The sequence below is a fragment of the Misgurnus anguillicaudatus genome, chromosome 21 (genome assembly GCF_027580225.2).
Source record: "Misgurnus anguillicaudatus chromosome 21, ASM2758022v2, whole genome shotgun sequence".
Taxonomy (NCBI): domain Eukaryota; kingdom Metazoa; phylum Chordata; class Actinopteri; order Cypriniformes; family Cobitidae; genus Misgurnus; species Misgurnus anguillicaudatus.
Genome location: NC_073357.2, coordinates 59,517,210 through 59,536,876, shown reverse-complemented (window position 1 = coordinate 59,536,876; position 19,667 = coordinate 59,517,210). Strand labels below are relative to the sequence as shown.

At 37.2% G+C, this 19,667-nt stretch overlaps 1 protein-coding gene across 1 annotated transcript; it reads left to right on the top strand.

The window, feature by feature from the left end:
* The first annotated feature begins 1,989 nt into the window (after positions 1-1,989).
* Positions 1,990-3,642, top strand: LOC129452620 (UDP-GlcNAc:betaGal beta-1,3-N-acetylglucosaminyltransferase 7-like). Its single transcript, XM_055216601.2, has one exon. It carries the CDS (start codon positions 2,048-2,050, stop codon positions 3,209-3,211), a length of 1,164 nt encoding a protein of 387 aa, XP_055072576.2. The 5' UTR covers positions 1,990-2,047; the 3' UTR covers positions 3,212-3,642.
* The last annotated feature ends 16,025 nt before the right edge of the window (positions 3,643-19,667 follow it).

The following is a 19,667-nucleotide window of genomic DNA, read 5'->3' as shown; positions in this document are numbered from 1 at the left end:
TCACTCGCGCTTGACGCCTCTACCGCGGCTGTGTAAACGCAGCGAGTATAATGTGTGTGTGTGTGTAAACAAAATCCTGATATTGTCCAACATGACCCAAATGTCCTGGAAATTCTGGATTTAGATTTTTATCCCTAAAATTTAAACATGTATTAAAAATCAAGTTAATTTGCTACGATAGTCACGGTAACCGCCTGCCTCAGAATAGCACTTTCTTTGCTCAGTGGACTGAATTTTTATGTTGAATTTAACCATTTTTTTAAAAAGTGACTTTTTAATGATATACAGTATTTTCATTGTAAGTCTGTGCTTAGTGTGCAACCATAACACATGAACCTTGTTTTCACAGATTTTACAGATTGCAGTCTTCACTTGAGACTGATGAGTGGCGGGTCATGCTAAATTTAATAAAGGTGACGGAAAACTAATGCTTCAACATAATGTTAAAGGTAAAATATTTATATCATCTGATAGGTAAAGCTTTTGTGTTCCAGTCAAGTATTTACGAAAGATTGAACTTGAACCTTGATCTTTTTTTTTTGGCGAGTGATGGTATTTATATCTGGCCTTCTGACAAATGAGTTCCTATGAAATGAAACATTAACAAAACATTATTTTTACAAAAAAAAAAAGGGTTCATGCAAAGCGTTTCTGGGAACCAAAATCAGAAAAAAACTGAAAAAGGTTGATGAGGATTTCTGGTTCCAAGAATGCTTTGCATGCTGTTTTTTTAGAATTTCGTTTTGTAAAGACAAAGACCTGTTAATGTTTAACGTTCATTTTTCTTTGAACAAACTGTTGCTAAAAAATTAAATAAAAATAAATCTACAGTAATTTACTGGCAAACTGCTGCATAGCTAGAGCAATTTTTACAGTAAATACAATGCATTTACGTATTACATAATAAAACATGTAGCACATGCGTGTTCTCTATAACCCGTAAAAATGTATACATTTTATTTAAATAAAAGATGGTTTAAATTAAATCTTTTGTATATACGTTCCTTTTAGCCATCGGTATGCACAGCCTACGTAATGAAGGGAGAGTCTCAATGCAGAAATGAAGCGGATGAGTTTAATTTAATTAGGTTTACTTGACACTTACTCTACCTTTGCACGTTTTAGTGACGTACTCATATGAAGTATGTGCCATGCCCTTTTTTTGTTTCCCACAACAATTCCTTTGTCTTTAATGTTCAACTGTAAGTGACTGATGTCAAATCACTGTACAAGACTGTCATTATGCTCAGAATAGATCAAACTATTCATGTCTGTTTGGCAAGAGATTAAAACAACTAAGCATATTTGGTCTGCGTAAGATCATGCGTGTTACATTGAAGTTAATGTAAACAGAGAAAAGTAAAGGTGATAATACACTCCCCTAAGATAAACCAGAATTCATACAATCAGATAAAATTTCATTAACACAGACTCGTGACCTTTTCCTTAAAAATTCTCTATCCATAAAATCAACCACCTAAATCTTTATTCATTCATTCTTATTTATTTATTTAGAATAAATATAATTAAAAAAATTCAATTAGAAAAAAACACTCACCGACCGCTACTGATAATTTCAATACAGTAAATTTATATACCCACCGATAATTTATTGACAAAACCCAATACTCAGACTCTGTGTTATATGTTTCAGTGGACCTGTGCATATTGTAGGACCTAATATTATAGAGTGGATTTCAAAATCATTAAACTGAGGGTGACTTTGACATTTTTAACAAAACATAAATTGAGTGAGATCAGAAATAAGTCTTAAGTCTTTCTCAGACCCAACTTTAGGTGGACTTGGTCTTGACTCAGACTCGAATGAGCTGGTCTAGACTCGAATAAGCTGGTCTTGAATACAACACTGCGGAACACACATGCTAATATAATATATAGGTACTGTGGATCACTTTGAATAAAAGCATCTGCCAAATGTGTAAATGTAATGTAAATGTTCACTTTTTCATTTTCATCTAGGATGACAGTCAAAAAACAGCAGCAGTTTTACCAGCGCACATGCCTCTTGGTCTTCTTGGCATTAGTGATGTTTACTATCATCCAGATAGTCATCCAGAGAGAAAACATCAGGCCACTTCAGGACTTACAGATGCGTTCGGAGCTCCATACGGGTGAGGGCCCCAATCCCATTTCTGTAAACTTCTGGAACAAGAGTATGGAAAGACCAGCAGTGCCCACAACCTGGGATATCATCAGATCCAACTGCCGTGCCAACCCTAATCTCTCATCCCAAGAGTGGTTCACGAATCTTGAATCCAATTTCCAGCAATTTATGCTTTACAGGCATTGCCGATACTTTCCTATGCTAATAAATCACCCGGAGAAGTGTGCTGGAGACATCGACTTGTTGATCGTCATCAAGTCGGTGATAACGCAACATGACCGGAGAGAGGTGATAAGGCAAACGTGGGGCAAAGAGCAGACGGTAGACGGGAAAAGGATCAAAACCGTTTTTCTTCTCGGGGTGTCTTCCAATCAAGAAGAGAGAGCCAACCATCAAAAACTTCTGGAATATGAGGATCAAATTTATGGGGACATCCTCCAGTGGGACTTCATGGATAGTTTCTTCAACCTCACCCTAAAGGAGATTCACTTCTTGAAATGGTTCTCCATGTACTGCAGAAATGCCCGGCACATCTTCAAAGGAGACGACGACGTGTTTGTCAGCATTTCCAACATCTTTGAATATCTGGAGGGAAGCAAAAACGTGAAAGACCTCTTTGTTGGTGATGTTCTTTTTAGTGCCAAGCCCATTCGCCAAAAGAATAGCAAGTATTACATTCCCCAAGTCTTATATAAAAACAATAGCTACCCGCCGTATGCTAGTGGAGGAGGTTTCCTGATGGATGGCCCCCTTGCACGTAAACTTTACAAAGCATGTGAAACTGTTGAACTTTATCCCATCGACGATGTGTTTCTTGGGATGTGTCTAGAAGTGCTTAACGTAACCCTAATTCAACACTATGCTTTCAAAACTTTTGGGATTGTAAGCAAGGAAACTAGTCAAATGAATCGGGATCCGTGCTTTTATAGGAACTTGATAGTGGTACATAAATTGCTCCCACCTGATCTGATCAACATGTGGAAGATGGTCAATAGTGACTCAATAGATTGTTCGCTGAAATATAATTTCTTAAAATCACAAGATATGTTCTGGCAAAAAAAAGAACATTCAACAAAAATAGTGTAATACTGGATGATAAATAATCAACTTGAAGTTTATTCTTGAAGAGTCACTGTAAAACAATTAAACCTCAGGTGGAGTTGCTAACCCAAATTTGACCCTCAGGTTGAACTGGTTACAGACATGAAACTCTTTGTGCTCCTAATCTCTTCATCACAAAGGCTTTTGCACTGTTAGCCTTCAGGCTCACATCTTTGGGTATCTGCTGAAATATGTGATGTAATGTATACATAATATGTGGTTCTAAGATTGTAATTTTATATTCATGTTTAGTATTATTTTAAATGTCATGGTGCAATAAGTAAAAAGGTCTCATTTCTAAGTCTAAGATAAGATGGATCAAGGTTTTAGAACTTAGGATAGAAGATACATTTCTTGTAGAGTTGGGGTTTTGCCAGGATACTTCTGGCTAGTTTGACCAGGTATTCTTTAGTATCACTTGATACAGGTCAAACTGGATTTTTGTAGTTTTACGATGTCTCAAGCTGTGTATAAAAGATGGCCTGGCAAAATATTCTGGGAGGCATTCTGTCAGAAGCTTCCACACTATGGGCCCTATCTTGCACCCAGCGCAATTGACTTTGTCAGTGACGCATGTATCATTCGTATTTTGCACCGGCGCACAGCTGGCTTTTCCCTCCACAGACGCACGTCGGCAAACTAGGGAATGAACTTGCGCTCCCTGGGCAATTCAACACAAAAAAGGAGGCGTGTTCCGGTGTGGGTCAGTGGCGCGTTGCGCGTTGTTCATTATGCTATTTTAAGGGTGCATGCTTGACCATAATATATAGCGTGCACAACGCGCACACACTTTGCTTATCTAATCTACACAGATGTAACAGTTATTTTTGCAAATCATAAATTGTTACAATAAAAAATATTAACACATGAGATAAGGGAAATCATTGTGGTGAGCATTGTGGTGATAGTTTTTATTTATTTTGTGTGTCTGCGTTAAAAAATTCTCATGCAAATAACGATTAAAATATTTTCATAAGTTTGTTGTGTGGCTGTATTACGTTTATTTTATGTAAATAATAATTAAAATGTTTTCATATGTAAGGGATAATGTAGAGGCAGCCGGTAGTTATTGGGAAATAAGCCCTGACAGTGTGATCAGGACCCGACGCGAAGCGGAGGGTCTTGTATCACACTGAAGGGGCTTATTTTACAATAACTACCGGCTGCCTCTACATTATCCCGCTTATTACACGGCTACTTGCCACATAAGAAAAAAAACTGGACATGAATATAAATTTAAAACATTTTATTGGCATATTTGTTTTAAATTAACATTTTTATCCTTCCGCGAAACTTTGCACAGATGCATAAAATGATAGTAATACCTTATTAAGATCCTCTGCTTCATACTTGTCTGTCTCCAATTTTTCTGTTTTAGCCAGTCTTTGAGAAGTTTTAATGCCCATTCTGTATTTTTTTTTTTTTTTTTTGGTGTTGGCTTCGTAGCTGTCATGCTCTATTTTGTCAAGTTCAGTCTCAGTAAGCTCTCTGTGTCTTGTCGTTGTTCGTTCTTCTATCCACTGTTTAAATGTTTTGTTTTTTTCCGTACATGTTAAAATTAATGTCAAAATGTTCCATTCTTAATTGTGGTTGTCCAGTGTTTGTCACAAGATGGCGCCAAACAGTAATCTTTGTTGGCGCGAAGGGATTTTAAACTTACAAGTAGTCCGGCTATGCGTTATTACTTTGGAGTTATTATTTGAAAAGAACGAACCTGCAAATGTCTCAACTGACCAATCAGAATCAAGCATTCCAGAGAGTCGTATAATAAGAAACCTTAATGTATATGAACTTGATTTGTAAGTGTACTTTGGGGTTGGACTGCTTGCATTTCTTTGCTTTCAGCGGTGAGGGTGGACGCAGTGATGTCCTCTGCTGGTGTCAGGTGTAGAAGCAGATCCACCTCCCGTTACACGGCGTGCCCGATTTATGCTGGCAAGCTTGGGATTCCCCCGTCTCCTGACATCATTGTAGCGCTTGCGGCGCAACGTCCTGGGGATGCCAGCTGATGAGACAATTTTGCTCCCACGCCTGTTTAACCGACGCTGATTTGGGCGGGTTTCTCCCATCCCCATACAAAACAACTTCTCTGTCTTTGACTGCTCTTACAAGAACTTGGGTCTCCTCAGCTGTGAACCACTCCTGGCGTGCGCCTGGTAAATCCGTCATAATAATAGCAACCCGTTATGGAACTTGCGTTTAAAGGGAATGTTGGATGACGTTCTGATTGGTTTATTTGACGTTACGCCCAAACCACACCTATGAATAATGAACCTACTTCAAACCAACCCCTTATTGATTTGCGCCTGGCGCAAGAATTATTTCTCCCGCCGGGAAAATAGCAACAGTGCCCAAGATCCGCCCACAAAGTCACTTGCGCTTTGCGCTTCGCACTTGCGTTTCAGGTCGTTAAAATAGGGCCCTTTGTGTGTTTTTGATTGCCAGGTATGATTTTGACATTGTGCTGATCTTTGTAGTTGTGGATATTTTTGATTGATGAATGATTGATTTAAGTGTAACCTGCCTGGCAAAATAAATTGTTAACATCTATTCATTTTAAACCTTGTCAAGTCTTTTATTATATTTTATAAATATACCGGAGGGGGGTAGATTAGGAATTACCTCGACTGAAAATATGATTGGAGTTAATACCCACCGTTGTAGATTGGAGGTAATAACGACTCAATCACAACATAGATGGATCCTCATATTTTTATAGTGTGTTTGGATAAACCTTTGACTTTAAGTTTGAAGGAGAAATGCCTCTACACCCAGCTGTACAGAACTGCCTTAAGCACCTCCAGAGATACATTATGTTCTCTATGTGAATGTAATTCATTCTAAATAATAAGGGAATTAAAGTAACACTATGTAGTTTTTTACCTTTAAATAATGTCTCCAAAATTATTTCAGTGATAGAACAACTTTTAACTGGACAAATAGTACTGTTGCTGCAACCTGGGCAACCTCCTAGCTGCTACAAACACACTCTGAAAGTGGAGGTGGAGGGTAGAGCACACAGCCCCGCCCCTCCCCCTGCCTGCAGAAGAGTGTCTGATTCCAAGCACTGTTGCGCTTTTCAACCACATGGGGGAGCTGTAAGTCATTTTACATGGAAACTACATAGTGTTGCTTTAAATGGATAGTTCGGCCAAAAACAATATTAAAACCATGATTTACTCACCCCCAAGCTGTCCGAGTTGCATATGTCCATCGTTTTTCAGACAAACACATTTTCGGATATTTTAGAAAATATTTTAGATCTTTCTGTTGATTAAATGTAATGTTACGGGGTCCAGCCATAGTCCACGACCTTCAAGTCCAAAAAAAGTGCGTCCATCCTTCACAAATTAAATCCAAACGGCTCCAGGATGATAAACAAAGGTCTTCTAAAGGGGATCGCACACCGGCGCAGCGCCGCGCCGTTCTAAAAAAATGTAACACATTGTTTTCTATGAGTGTACGCACACCGGCGCCGCCAGGTGGCGCCTGTCCGCGCCGCCCAGCTGTGACTCAGGAAGTTGTTTAAATCCCTGTCGCGCCACACAGCACCACTCACACAGTTTAACATTAAATAACATCATATTTGTCCCAAATCATTAACAATTAACATTGGCTGCTAATGTATATTTTGCATTTTGAAGTAGACGCTATCTGACGAAGCTCGCGCTAGTTAATGTGCACTTCTGGTTTACAATACCTCCGAGTTCTGCTAGGCGCGACGCGGCGCTGCGCGGCCGGTGTGCGATCAACTTGAGGGTAATCCGTGCGGTGTTGTTGTAGAAATATCCATATTTAAAATTTTATTAACGTAATTAACTACCTTCCGGTAGCGCCGCCATCTTAGTATCATCCGCATTCAGGAGGAGCGCTTACGCAGCGTACAGCGGTTTCTCTGCTGCTGCTCTGTCCCCCCGCACTCCGAATTTGTCATACGTCACTAAGAAAAGTGCGTACACTACGCTAATACTCTCTCCTGAGTCTGGGATGGCGGCGCTACCGGAAGGTATTTAATTACGTTAATAACATTTTAAATATGGATATTTCTACAACAACACCGCACGGATTACCCTCAGAAGACCTTTGTTTATCATCCTGGAGCCGTTTGGATTTAATTTGTGAAGGATGGACGCACTTTTTTTGGACTTGAAGGTCGTGGACTATGGCTGGACCACGTAACATTACATTTAATCAACAGAAAGTCTAAAATATTTTCTAAAATATCCGAAAATGTGTTTGTCTGAAAAACGATGGACATATGCAACTTGGACAGCTTGGGGGTGAGTAAATCATGGGTTTAATATCGTTTTTGGCCGAACTATCCCTTTAAAATATAATAATAGTGAATATAAATTGTGATCAGAATAATATTGATATTTTATAAATTGCGCTACGGACGGCAAGAACACGTGATCCCTTCACCACGCCATTGGATTCCGCCGTTGGGCCAGTGGGTGGCACCTTAAAATATAAATTATCTCTGAAGTTAATCAAAAAAAAAAAAAAAAAAACAGATGTCTGGACAACTTAATTTATGTGGCAAATGAAGAAGCTTGTCATTGGCATAGCACAATCGACGGTAGCACAAAAAATATGTTGAAGGTACTGCAAATTGGTGCACCAAAAGTATGTGATTGTCAGGAGGAAACACGCTGTCAGTCTGCCCCTCTGTGGATGAATGTTGCCTTTACAGTGTGTGTTATGATAGCTTTAACTTAAATGAAGTAAATTAGGAGATCCTTAAGCACATAAATCTCACATTTTTAAGATATTTATAATTTTTGTTTAAACTTGAGTCCGCTGTTTATAAAAGAGAACACATTTTTAAATGCAATTTCTTATTGTAAAACATTTTTTTGGTTGTTATTTGACACATATTTTATTGATGTGTTGAATTATATGTATTTATTATTGTTTAATTCGTTAATTTTGTTTAAAGTGTATTATTTGTTACAGAATGAACATTCATGGATACATTTCTTGTCTTTATTAATCTTTGTCTTGTTCTAAACACATTTATAAAGTCATTTGAATGACAGCATTGTGTATATATTTTTTTTAAATTTGTAATTAGTTTATTTCTTTACTGTGATGTAAATATGCCTTAAATATTGTAGAATTGTAAGATTGAAAATGTAGAGAATGTATTATTCTGTCACCACCCCCTTTTCTGTCCCATTTCTGTGCTCACTGATATTAATCAAAGACTATTGAGTTATTTATCCAATACAGCGGAGGTTAAAGGTGATCTTCTGATGGGTCAGTTTGAATATATCATGTTGGGTTTGGTCACATGGTCAAGGAAGGGATAAAAGACAATGTTTATGTATGATCTGGTCATCTTCTTTTTCTTTCCCTGATCCTCTTTGATCTCTGCTCTTGGATTCTGCTCATTCTTTAAAGGGATAGTTCACCTTAAAATAAAAATTCTTTCATCATTTCCTCATCCGCATGTTGTTCTAAACCTGTATGATTTTTTTCTGATGAACACAAAATAAGATATTTTGAGAAATGATGGTAAACACATAGCAGATAGTGATCATTGACTTCCATAGTAAGTGAAAGTCTGCTGTTGTTTTAGATTATTTTAGATTTAATCTAATTTACAGCACACAACTGTCAGAAGCTGCCAGTCATCTGAGAGATAATGTACTTGATTTAGTCTGACTGCTAAACATGCTTATAATCTGTGTTATTTCTATACTTTTGGTTTCTTATGAAGGTTTTCTTAAAGGTTTGGTAAACAGGGTTCAACTTTAGGCAGATGAGCTTAAAAAGAGAGGACAATGAATGACCAATGAGCATCAGTGACTGGAGCTATCTTTTACATAATGCATCTTGTGATATAAAATCATTATGCACAAAACTGCAGAATATTTCACCACTAGATTTCAGTATTCTTTTGTTTGAAAAAATAAGTGATTGGTTAAGTTACATTTTATAAATAAAAAATGTATTCAATATAAATACATTAATATTAATCTCCCTGTTGTATTATTGTATGTATTTCACAATAAACATGATTTCATTTGTAGCATATATTTATCTTTTAAATATGTGTGCTGCTATTGCCCTGCAATGCGTTTCCCGATAACGATTGAACTTATGAATTCTGTCTTCATTTTCTCACTTTCTAATGTTGTTACAAACTTGAGTTTTTGTCACTGAGTAACTGTTTAAAATAAAAACAGGCATTTTTAATAGGAAAAATTGTTCTTGTTTTAGCATTCTAGTTTTTGTCAAAAATGCATTTCTGAACTTGGCATATAATGCAATAAGGACTAAATTCATTCTTTAAAAGCAAAATTTGCCCTAGATTTTAGGTTACATTTTCACTATGGCCCAAAACTATAAATGTATAAATTATTCAGTAAATATGCATCTATAACATTTCATATTTTGGCTTTCTTCATCATTGTAATATGTCTTTTTTTTCAGAAAAATATTATCAATTTGCTTTATGCACTACTGAACGAATAAATGTACATGTAAATATGACTAATGCGAGACCCCAGGGAAAATACTTTTTCAGGAAGTGATTTTGAAAGACATTACACCCCAATCACGCTGTAAACCGCTTGTGCTATTTATTGATTATATTTAATTTTTCAGTATCAAATGGTCAAAAAAATATTATACTTTAAATAAGGATTGATTTTTTTATTTCAGGCAAATAAAAAGTCTTTTCTGTTACAGACTAAAAAACAATGTTAATAAAGTTATTCTTTGTTGTAAGTTAATCGATATTTCTTTTTTTTGTGTTTTCTTTTTGTGTTTTCTCAATGTTAATAAGGATACAATGTTTTGCAGATGTGTAATTTTATAGGCAAATTACACTATTTACAGTCGCGGCGGAGAGTTGGGGGGGGCACGAAATGTTTACCTCTTCCTAGGGGGGGGGGGCGTGACAGAAAATAATTGAGAAGCACTGCTTTAAACCAGGACTGCTGTGTCACACTATATAAACATGCTTTCTTATACATTTCTTTTTATCAGATTCTTAATGGAAGCCAACAAACCAGTTTCTCTGAATTGCCTAAGGGTGAGATTACGGCATAAAAAATGTATTGTGTCCTCAGCATACCAGCACCAGCATCCAATTCTGGTTAGACCAGCATATGATGTGTTTTGGTGCTTGTATGCTGGTGACCACCAGCTAAACCAGCACCAAACCAGCATGGGAATGATGCTGGTCTATGCTGTTTTTTCAGCAGAGATCCTATTATCTCTTCGCTTAGCTAGATCTGACCAAAGAATTTCATCAACATCACAAGCAATATCTTCATTAGTAAGACAACACGAGAAGAACCGTCTTGAATGTTGAATCCATCCTTGCACAGCTACGGTGTCAACTTGGTCACAGGCGTCCTCCATGGCCTGAATGAGGGGTACCTGAGACTGGGGCTGGAGATCGTGAACCTTCCACCGCCATGCAGAGAAAAACTCTTCGATAGGGTTTAGAAACGGAGAGTATGGTGGAAGGTATAGTATTGTCAACTGTGGATGGTGTTGAAACCAGTTCTGGACCAAAGCAAAGCAGTGGAATGACACAATGTCCCAAATGACAGTGTAATGTATCTGGTGCATTTCATACCTGCTGTGACAATGTGGTGCAATCTGTCCAAAAATGTGAGAATGTGAGGTGTGTTCTAAGGGCTCATTTTGGCATGATGGAGGAGAACCCCATGCTGTGAAATGGCAGCGCGAAGGGTGATGTTACCTTTACGTTGCCCTACATTGATTATAGCTCAGTGGCCAATGATATTTCTGCCTCTCCTTCTTGCTTTTGTGATTTTTAACCCTTTCTCATCAATATATATGAATTCATGCAGGACCTGCTGCATTTTTATAGTGCTTAAACCTGATTGGTGTGTCTACAATTTAGCAATAGTGTGTTTGTGCACCTGATGGCTGTGTTTAACAGAATGGCTCATAAGTGTGGTCATTTGACAGTCAGTGCTTTGGAATTACAAGAATGTGACATCCTGAAGTGTGTTTAGTGTTTTGCAAATCACTGTGTGTAATGTTTTGCAAATAGTGTGAAGCTGACAATGTGCTTACAGTTGTGCAAATCTTGCCTTGTGTTTTGCTCCTTGAGTGTAAGGTTTTGCTAATTGTGGGAAAAGTTAAAATTTAGTGTGTAAGCAATCGTAAAAACTGTAACCTAACAAATGAAGTTAAACAATTTCAAATTGTTTCATAAGCTATTTAAAACAACTCACCACTTAATTCAACCCTTAAATTCTTAAGAAAAATGGTAGTACCAAATAAGGGTTCTTCAGCTTGTAACAAACAATAGCAGAACTCTTTTTGGTCTTTGGTCCAAGAATAACAACTGATATAAATCAGTTTCTTAGAATTTAAACTCTTTGTAACATTATTGATGTTTTCTTTTGTAAATTATAGTTTTTTTGTGAAGTCACCATTCAGGTGATCATTGTTTCCTTTGGTATGCATGCACCACATTTAACTCATTGTATTTCTCTCCACTATAATGAAGACACACGTTTGTTGTATGCTTCCTCTTAACATTATAAATCAACTTAAATGACAGCTTAATGTATTTTTATATTTTTACTACATTACAAAAATTGTGCTACATTACATTAAAAAAGCTTGTGCTGCTTTTTTGTCACTGATGTTATCTATATTTTAGATGACAATTCAGGCTTCCCAGAATGTATTTAGGGGTCAAGCCCAGAATGGGCGAAGACCCCTATTGTATCTGTTAGTTTTCTTCTTTTTCTTTTTCTTTCTCCGCCATTGCGGTCTATGGCAGCCCATAGAACTGTACGTAGGAAAGTTATGAAATTTGGCACACTGATAAAGGACAGTCCAATGTGTCCCCACAGCAAATTTGGAGTCTCTATCTCTAACCCACTAGCGTCACCAACAGTCCAAAGTTTCACTTATGTTTTTGCTTATAACTTCTGATCCGTAGGTCCTAGAAACGAAATTCTTGCTTCCTCTGATTCCTTGGCTCAATACGACCCTATGACGTCATTTTCCGTCATGAAAAATTTTCCACCATTTTGAATTATTCGTAAAACCTATTCGTTTCTGCAAACACCACTCACATGTCCTTCAGTGCTCTAATGTTCCATGATTGTCAATAACAGAAGGATGATTGCAGTAGACAAGAACATTGATTATTTTTGTTGATAACTTTTTTGTTTTTTCATCTAAAATTATTAGGTTTACCTACGTTCTTCAATCTGCTTATCCAATCTCAATTTTACATCCTTTTGTGCCCTTTTCGGCTTGACCCCGGTATTGCTGCTTGCAGCTATATTTTGACTATTTTATTTGCATACATAATAAAAGACAGAAAAAGTTAATGTAATATTAAGAAATTGTCTTGATTAGTAATAATTTACTTTAAACAGGCATGCGTAAAGTTCTATTGTGTGACCTTTTTCTATTTCTACCATTGTGTTTTTTGTTGTAACATTAGAAATAATTGAGGTTGAGTGATCAAAATTGAATGATGATATCCTTAAAATGCTTACTTATGAAAGCAGCAACAGTAACAAAAGTGACGATAACACCAGTGACAAATCTGCAGACACAATGGCATATCTAAGATTGCGGCCACAGTAGCTCAAACCACACTTTTTAAATTGTAAATAAATCACTTAATCATGCAATTTGAAAAATTATATTAATAAAATTTCCTTTCCCCTTACCATACCACTGTAGTAACACCAGTGACACATCTTAAGTCCTCACATGAAATTATCTAATTATTTATCAAATTGCTAAAAGATGAGGAGAGAGGCAGGGTTAGGATTAGGGTTAGGGTTATCAACCTAACTCACCATGTGCTTTTCAAAACCATGCCTACAATGAATGTTTGACGCAGGAAGAAGTTGGCAAGGATGTTGATTTTTTTCAAAGTGGTGTTTTTTATAAATTGTAACACCAGTGACATGAAATTGAGGGACAGGTATTCCCTGTAAATTATGTATAATATTTAGTTGAAATTTTAGTTTTTTAAGTAGTCCACTAAATAACTGTACTACTTCCCTTTGTATTATGACATTTAAAGGGGGAGAATAATATATTTTTTAACTCAAAATATGTCACTAAACCACGACTGCTGACCCGAGGAACAAGCCAATTTAATGGTAGTGACCGTGTCCTACAATATATATAAAAAATGGTTTGCAATATAACTGTCTTACATATGTTTTATTAATAATAAAACACTTCAATTAAAACAAAAAAAAAAACCCATATATTTTGTGTCATTATCTGACAATTTTAAGTGTTTTTCCTGGTGGTTGGGGCTGGGACAGGAAAGCCACCATTTTCATAGAATGACCCTGTTATAAAGTTATATGACAATTTAAGTTCAGTCTTTATAAACACCAAGTGAACTTAATTGTTGAAGTGCACTATACAAACTCAAAGTTTGGTGAACTTAAAATTTTAGGTTCAGTCTATGTGGCCACCAAGAACATAAATATTTACGTTACTTAATTTAATTGAGGCAAAATTGGTTTAGTTAACTTATTAGGGTTTTTAGTGTGCAATAATGAATATGTGCATTAAAATCACATTCTTAAAGGAACAGTACGTAAGAAATGTATATCAATTAATCATAAAATGGCCCTGATATGTCACTAGACATTAAGAAATAATTTTCATTTTAAATACTTTTATCACTAACAACAGTGGTCCGGCCAGGATATTGTCATTTAAAAAGTGGAGTTGCAGCCCTCAAATGATGTTTATGTTGTCATGTTGTGTATTGGCCACCAGTTGTGTGATTGCAGTACCAGTTTTAGCCACAAGTTTTGTGATTGCAATACCAGTTTTGGCCACAATCCTAAATACTGTTCCTTTAAGTTAAAAATTGAGGCCTACATCAAAATAAATATATGGATTATTATGCAAATATAACAAATCAAAAATAAAGATGTTAAATAACTGCTTCAATATTAACTAACAATAAAATTTGGCAAAAACAATCATTGTAAATAGACATCAATTAGGCCTAAATGAAATCATCAAAAGCATGATGCCATAGAGCCTGACATAGATAAAAATAATAAATAATTCTGCTTTTACATGTAAATGTGCCCCAAGAACACACATCCCAGTTCTAAATAAAGTTTAAGCAATGAATTCCTTTTTTTTATGTGGGGAAGGTGTCAACTTTGAAAAAAAACATACATATAAAACAGCAAGACATCACATACGAAAACTCTGAAATATAAAAAAACCTAAACAAAACACATGTTGTACCACATTCTTTTGATAATTAGTTTATCAACCTAATGTACAATATACATGTATTAGCTTTTTAACACTTTAACAAATCATTATCCTTAGTCATTGTTAAAGTATCCTAAATATACCATTTAAAACAGTATGAACCTTACCTGTTATAAAAGATATAAAGTACAATAAGAACACACATAACTTCAATGTTTTTAACAGTAAATGATGATTATTTTACTCTCCTATCTGTTTGTGATGTTAGTCTGCAGGCGGTTCAGCAAGACAGGACCAAATTTGCATCACAATTTTAACTTCCTCACCTGAGCATGATATTCACACAAAGCCTCAGCTCAATTCAATCACATAGCAAACACCATTTGTCTCACTTACAATTTTTTTTTAATTATTTTAAACTGTCTCATGCTAAGCTTCTGTTTTTGGTTATCTTTTCATAAAGTTTGATTCGTTTTATGTCTCATACAGTGAATTCTTGATACAGAGTTATTTTCTGTGTTTAATAATTTCATTAATTTTGCTATTATGTTTGACATTTAATTTGCTCTGTATGTAAGACATTTAAAATGATCATGTTTTTTGTTTTCATTTTGTCCATTTATTTTACAGTGTAATGGTTGTACTGGTACATTTATACCTTTAAATATCATGTATTTGATTACACTGAATATAATGTTGTTGTTTTTGTGAAAATTAACATTTGATAAGTTAAAAAATGCATTATATTTACATGCTACCATGGCTATATTTTAATGTATTTGACAGGGATTTAAGACTAGTTGATTCTGACCATTTAAAACCTGAGTCACAAATGCATTTGCTGTTTGTTGTGCCATTTGCTTGAACAATATGATCCCTGCTGTTTCACAATTTGTTTGTTGAGAAGGTCTTCCCTCAGGACCTGTTCTTGTGAAAGTGTGTAAAGTATCGATAAAAATCTGCATGACTGTGAAAGGTGCAGTTCCTTTCAATGAAGCCTTTCATGCAGGACTGAAAGGAGAAGGAAGTCATCTAGTCTCATCAGCAACAAGTTTGGACAATAAGTCTTAAGATGACAACTGCACACAACTGAAGCATAATCTTAGGAATTGTGTCATCATGGATCTTCTTACGTGTGACACACGGTGCCAAGGACGGATTTGTACAATTAATAATGTAGGAATTTATTACTCATCACAACCCAAATTTCCATGCTGTCATTTGCATTCCTGTGCTTATTGACTATTGAGTCATTTATCCAGTACTGTGGGGGTACAAGGTGGTCTTCTGATTGGTCATTTTGAATGTATTATGTTGGGTTTGGTCACATGGTCAAGGGATAGAGGATAAAGGACAATCTTTTCATGAGCTCTGCATGGGGCTATTTGCCTTTTGCTTTTATTCCCTTCTTCTTCTTCTTCTCTGGGCTGGTCTCACTGAGCTCTGCTCTTGGACTCGACTCATTCTCTCTGCTTTCTTTTTTTACCTTAGGAAAGCAGAGAGATTGCAGTTTTGTTTTCCTTCCGAAACCTGTGAGCCCTTACAACAGATTGGCTCCCTGCAGTATTTCGTGTTCTTCATGAGATTGTTCATGACAGTAGTAGGGATTAATCGGTATAAGCATAAGGCTTACTAGCACAACTTGTTGGTTTATTGGTCATTTGGCAACCTTCAACAAGCACGAGGCTTACTGGCACACTTTGTTGGCTTGTTGGTCATTTGGCAACCTTCAACAAGCACGAGGCTTACTAGCACAACGTGTTGGTTTATTGGTCATTTGGCAACCTTCAACAAGCACGAGGCTTACTGGCACAACTTGTTGGTTTATTGGTCATTTGGCAACCTTCAACAAGCACGAGGCTTATTAGCACAGGTGTTGGTTTGTTGGTCATTTGGCAACCTTCAACAAGCATGAGGCTTACTGGCACAACTTGTAGGGTGTATTGGTCATTTGGCAACCTTCAACAAGCACAAGTCTTACTGGCACAACGTGTTGGCTTGTTGGTCATTTGGCAACCTTCAACAAGCACGAGGCTTACTGGCACAACTTGTTGGTTTATTGGTCATTTGGCAACCTTCAACAAGCATTACGCTTACTGGCACAACTTGTAGGGTTTATTGGTCATTTGGCAACCTTCAACAAGCACGAGGCTTACTGGCGCAAAGTGTTGGTTTGTTGGTCATTTGGCAACCTTCAACAAGCACGAGGCTTACTGGCACAACTTGTTGGTTTATTGGTCATTTGGCAACCTTCAACAAGCATGAGGCTTACTGGCACAACATGTAGGGTTTATTGGTCATTTGGCAACCTTCAACAAGCACGAGGCTTACTGGCGCAAAGTGTTGGTTTGTTGGTCATTTGGCAACCTTCAACAAGCACGAGGCTTACTGGCACAACTTGTTGGTTTATTGGTCATTTGGCAACCTTCAACAAATATGAGGCTTACTGGCACAACTTGTAGGGTTTATTGGTCATTTGGCAACCTTCAACAAGCACAAGGCTTACTGGCACAACGTGTTGGCTTGTTGGTCATTTGGCAACCTTCAACAAGCACGAGGCTTACTGGCACAACTTGTTGGTTTATTGGTCATTTGGCAACCTTCAACAAGCACGAGGCTTACTGGCAAAACTTGTTGGTTTATTGGTCATTTGGCAACCTTCAACAAGCACAAGGCTTACTGGCACAACGTGTTGGTTTGTTGGTCATTTGGCAACCTTCAACAAGCACAAGGCTTACTGGCACAGCTTGTTGGTTTGTTGGTCATTTGGCAACCTTCAACAAGCACGAGGCTTACTGGCACAACTTGTTGGTTTATTGGTCATTTGGCAACCTTCAACAAGCACAAGGCTTACTGGCACAACGTGTTGGTTTGTTGGTCATTTGGCAACCTTCAACAAGCACGAGGCTTACTAGCAGAACGTGTTGGTTTGTTGGTCATTTGGCAACCTTCAACAAGCACGAGGGTTACTGGCACAACTTGTTGGTTTAATGGTCATTTGGCAACCTTCAACAAGCACGAGGCTTACTGGCACAACTTGTTGGTTTATTGATCATTTGGCAACCTTCAACAAGCACGAGGCTTACTGGCACAACTTGTTGGTTTGTTGGTCATTTGGCAACCTTCAACAACCACGAGGCTTACTAGGAGAACGTGTTGGTTTGTTGGTCATTTGGCAACCTTCAACAAGCACGAGGCTTACTGGCACAACTTGTTGGTTTGTTGGTCATTTGGCAACCTTCAACAACCACGAGGCTTACTAGGAGAACGTGTTGGTTTGTTGGTCATTTGGCAACCTTCAACAAGCACGAGGCTTACTGGCACAACTTGTTGGTTTATTGGTCATTTGGCAACCTTCAACACCCACGAGGCTTACTAGGAGAACGTGTTGGTTTGTTGGTCATTTGGCAACCTTCAACAAGCACGAGGCTTACTGGCACAACTTGTTGGTTTGTTGGTCATTTGGCAACCTTCAACAACCACGAGGCTTACTAGGAGAACGTGTTGGTTTGTTGGTCATTTGGCAACCTTCAACAAGCACGAGGCTTACTGGCACAACTTGTTGGTTTATTGGTCATTTGGCAACCTTCAACAACCACGAGGCTTACTAGGAGAACGTGTTGGTTTGTTGGTCATTTGGCAACCTTCAACAACCACGAGGCTTACTAGGAGAACGTGTTGGTTTGTTGGTCATTTGGCAACCTTCAACAAGCACGAGGCTTACTGGCACAACTTGTTGGTTTATTGGTCATTTGGCAACCTTCAACAAGCACAAGGCTTACTGGCACAACTTGTTGATTTATTGGTCATTTGGCAACCTTCAACAAGCACGAGGCTTACTGGCACAACTTGTTGGTTTGTTGGTCATTTGGCAACCTTCAACAAGCACGAGGCTTACTGGCACAACGTGTTGGTTTATTGGTCATTTGGCAACCTTCAACAAGCACAAGGCTTACTAGCACAACTTGTTGGTTTATTGGTCATTTGGCAACCTTCAACAAAATACTTGGCCAGTGAAAACGTTTGTCCAATATGCTCCATTTACAGTACATTCAGTGGACTTGGCAACAGCTCTTAATCTTGTCGAAGCATTGCTTGACACGTTGCAGCAGTACAAGGTTATGAACTTTTTTTGGGGATATGTAAAAAAAGGTAGAGGAAATGACAGTAAAATGCATAGTTGGTTTTCAAAAAACAGAAAAGGGACAGCGGATCCTGAACGGCAGGTTATGTATGTCTGTATTTAGACTTCCTCAACTGATGCAGGTAGAGAGAACTTGAGTAAGAAGGAAGCATTTAAAAGATATACATTCTATCCAGTAATTGACGCATTCATAAATGAGCTGTATAGAAGATTCTTTAAAAGGAAATTGTGTAATTATGCATGCCATTAAAGCACTCCACCCTGTTAGATCAGGTCTCCACACCACAGACAAAATAAAAAACGATCCAGCCCCGGATGCCAGATCACCTCAGAAAATATAAGTTTACTTGTTTACAGAGAGACAGGACAGCTCATGAAACTTTACAAATGTGAGACAACTATAAGAATGAACAAAAATGAAATCAATAAGACATATGAAACAGAAATATAATGAATAAATGAATAAATAAATGAAAAGATTATGGTAAAAATGATAATAATGAAATGGATAATAATAGAAATAATACTGAATAATCAAATAAACAATTATATGGATAACTACTAATAATAAAATGATTATGATGATTATGTAAATAAATGATTAGGAATAAACTAAAAAACACAATAATAAAAACATTTTGCACGCAAGGATCTAAGGTAGGATCCTTCAACCCAAAAAGAAACACTTTCTAAGAAGTCGCTAAGAAGAGAAGAAAATTGTCAGAAGCACACACAATCATACACACAATCATACACACACACATATCGCCCGCTCTCATTACTCTCTGCCGCAGCTGTTTCCACTCTCTCTCTCTCTCTTCACCTGTTCCTCATCTTCTCTCATTAACCTAGGCTTTATCTATCGTGCCCTGTCTTTGTCTTTTGTCAGATTGTTAAGTCATGCAGACGTGTTCGTTTCTGTACTGGATTTATATCTACTATTCCCTGTCCTGTCCTGTCCTGTCTCGTGTGTGAGGATTACATTGTTGCTGTTGGAATTACCCCCTGCGTTTATTTGTCATACACAGAACTGTGGCTCGAGAGAGACTTGTACTATACCTGTGTGGTGCTGCTGGC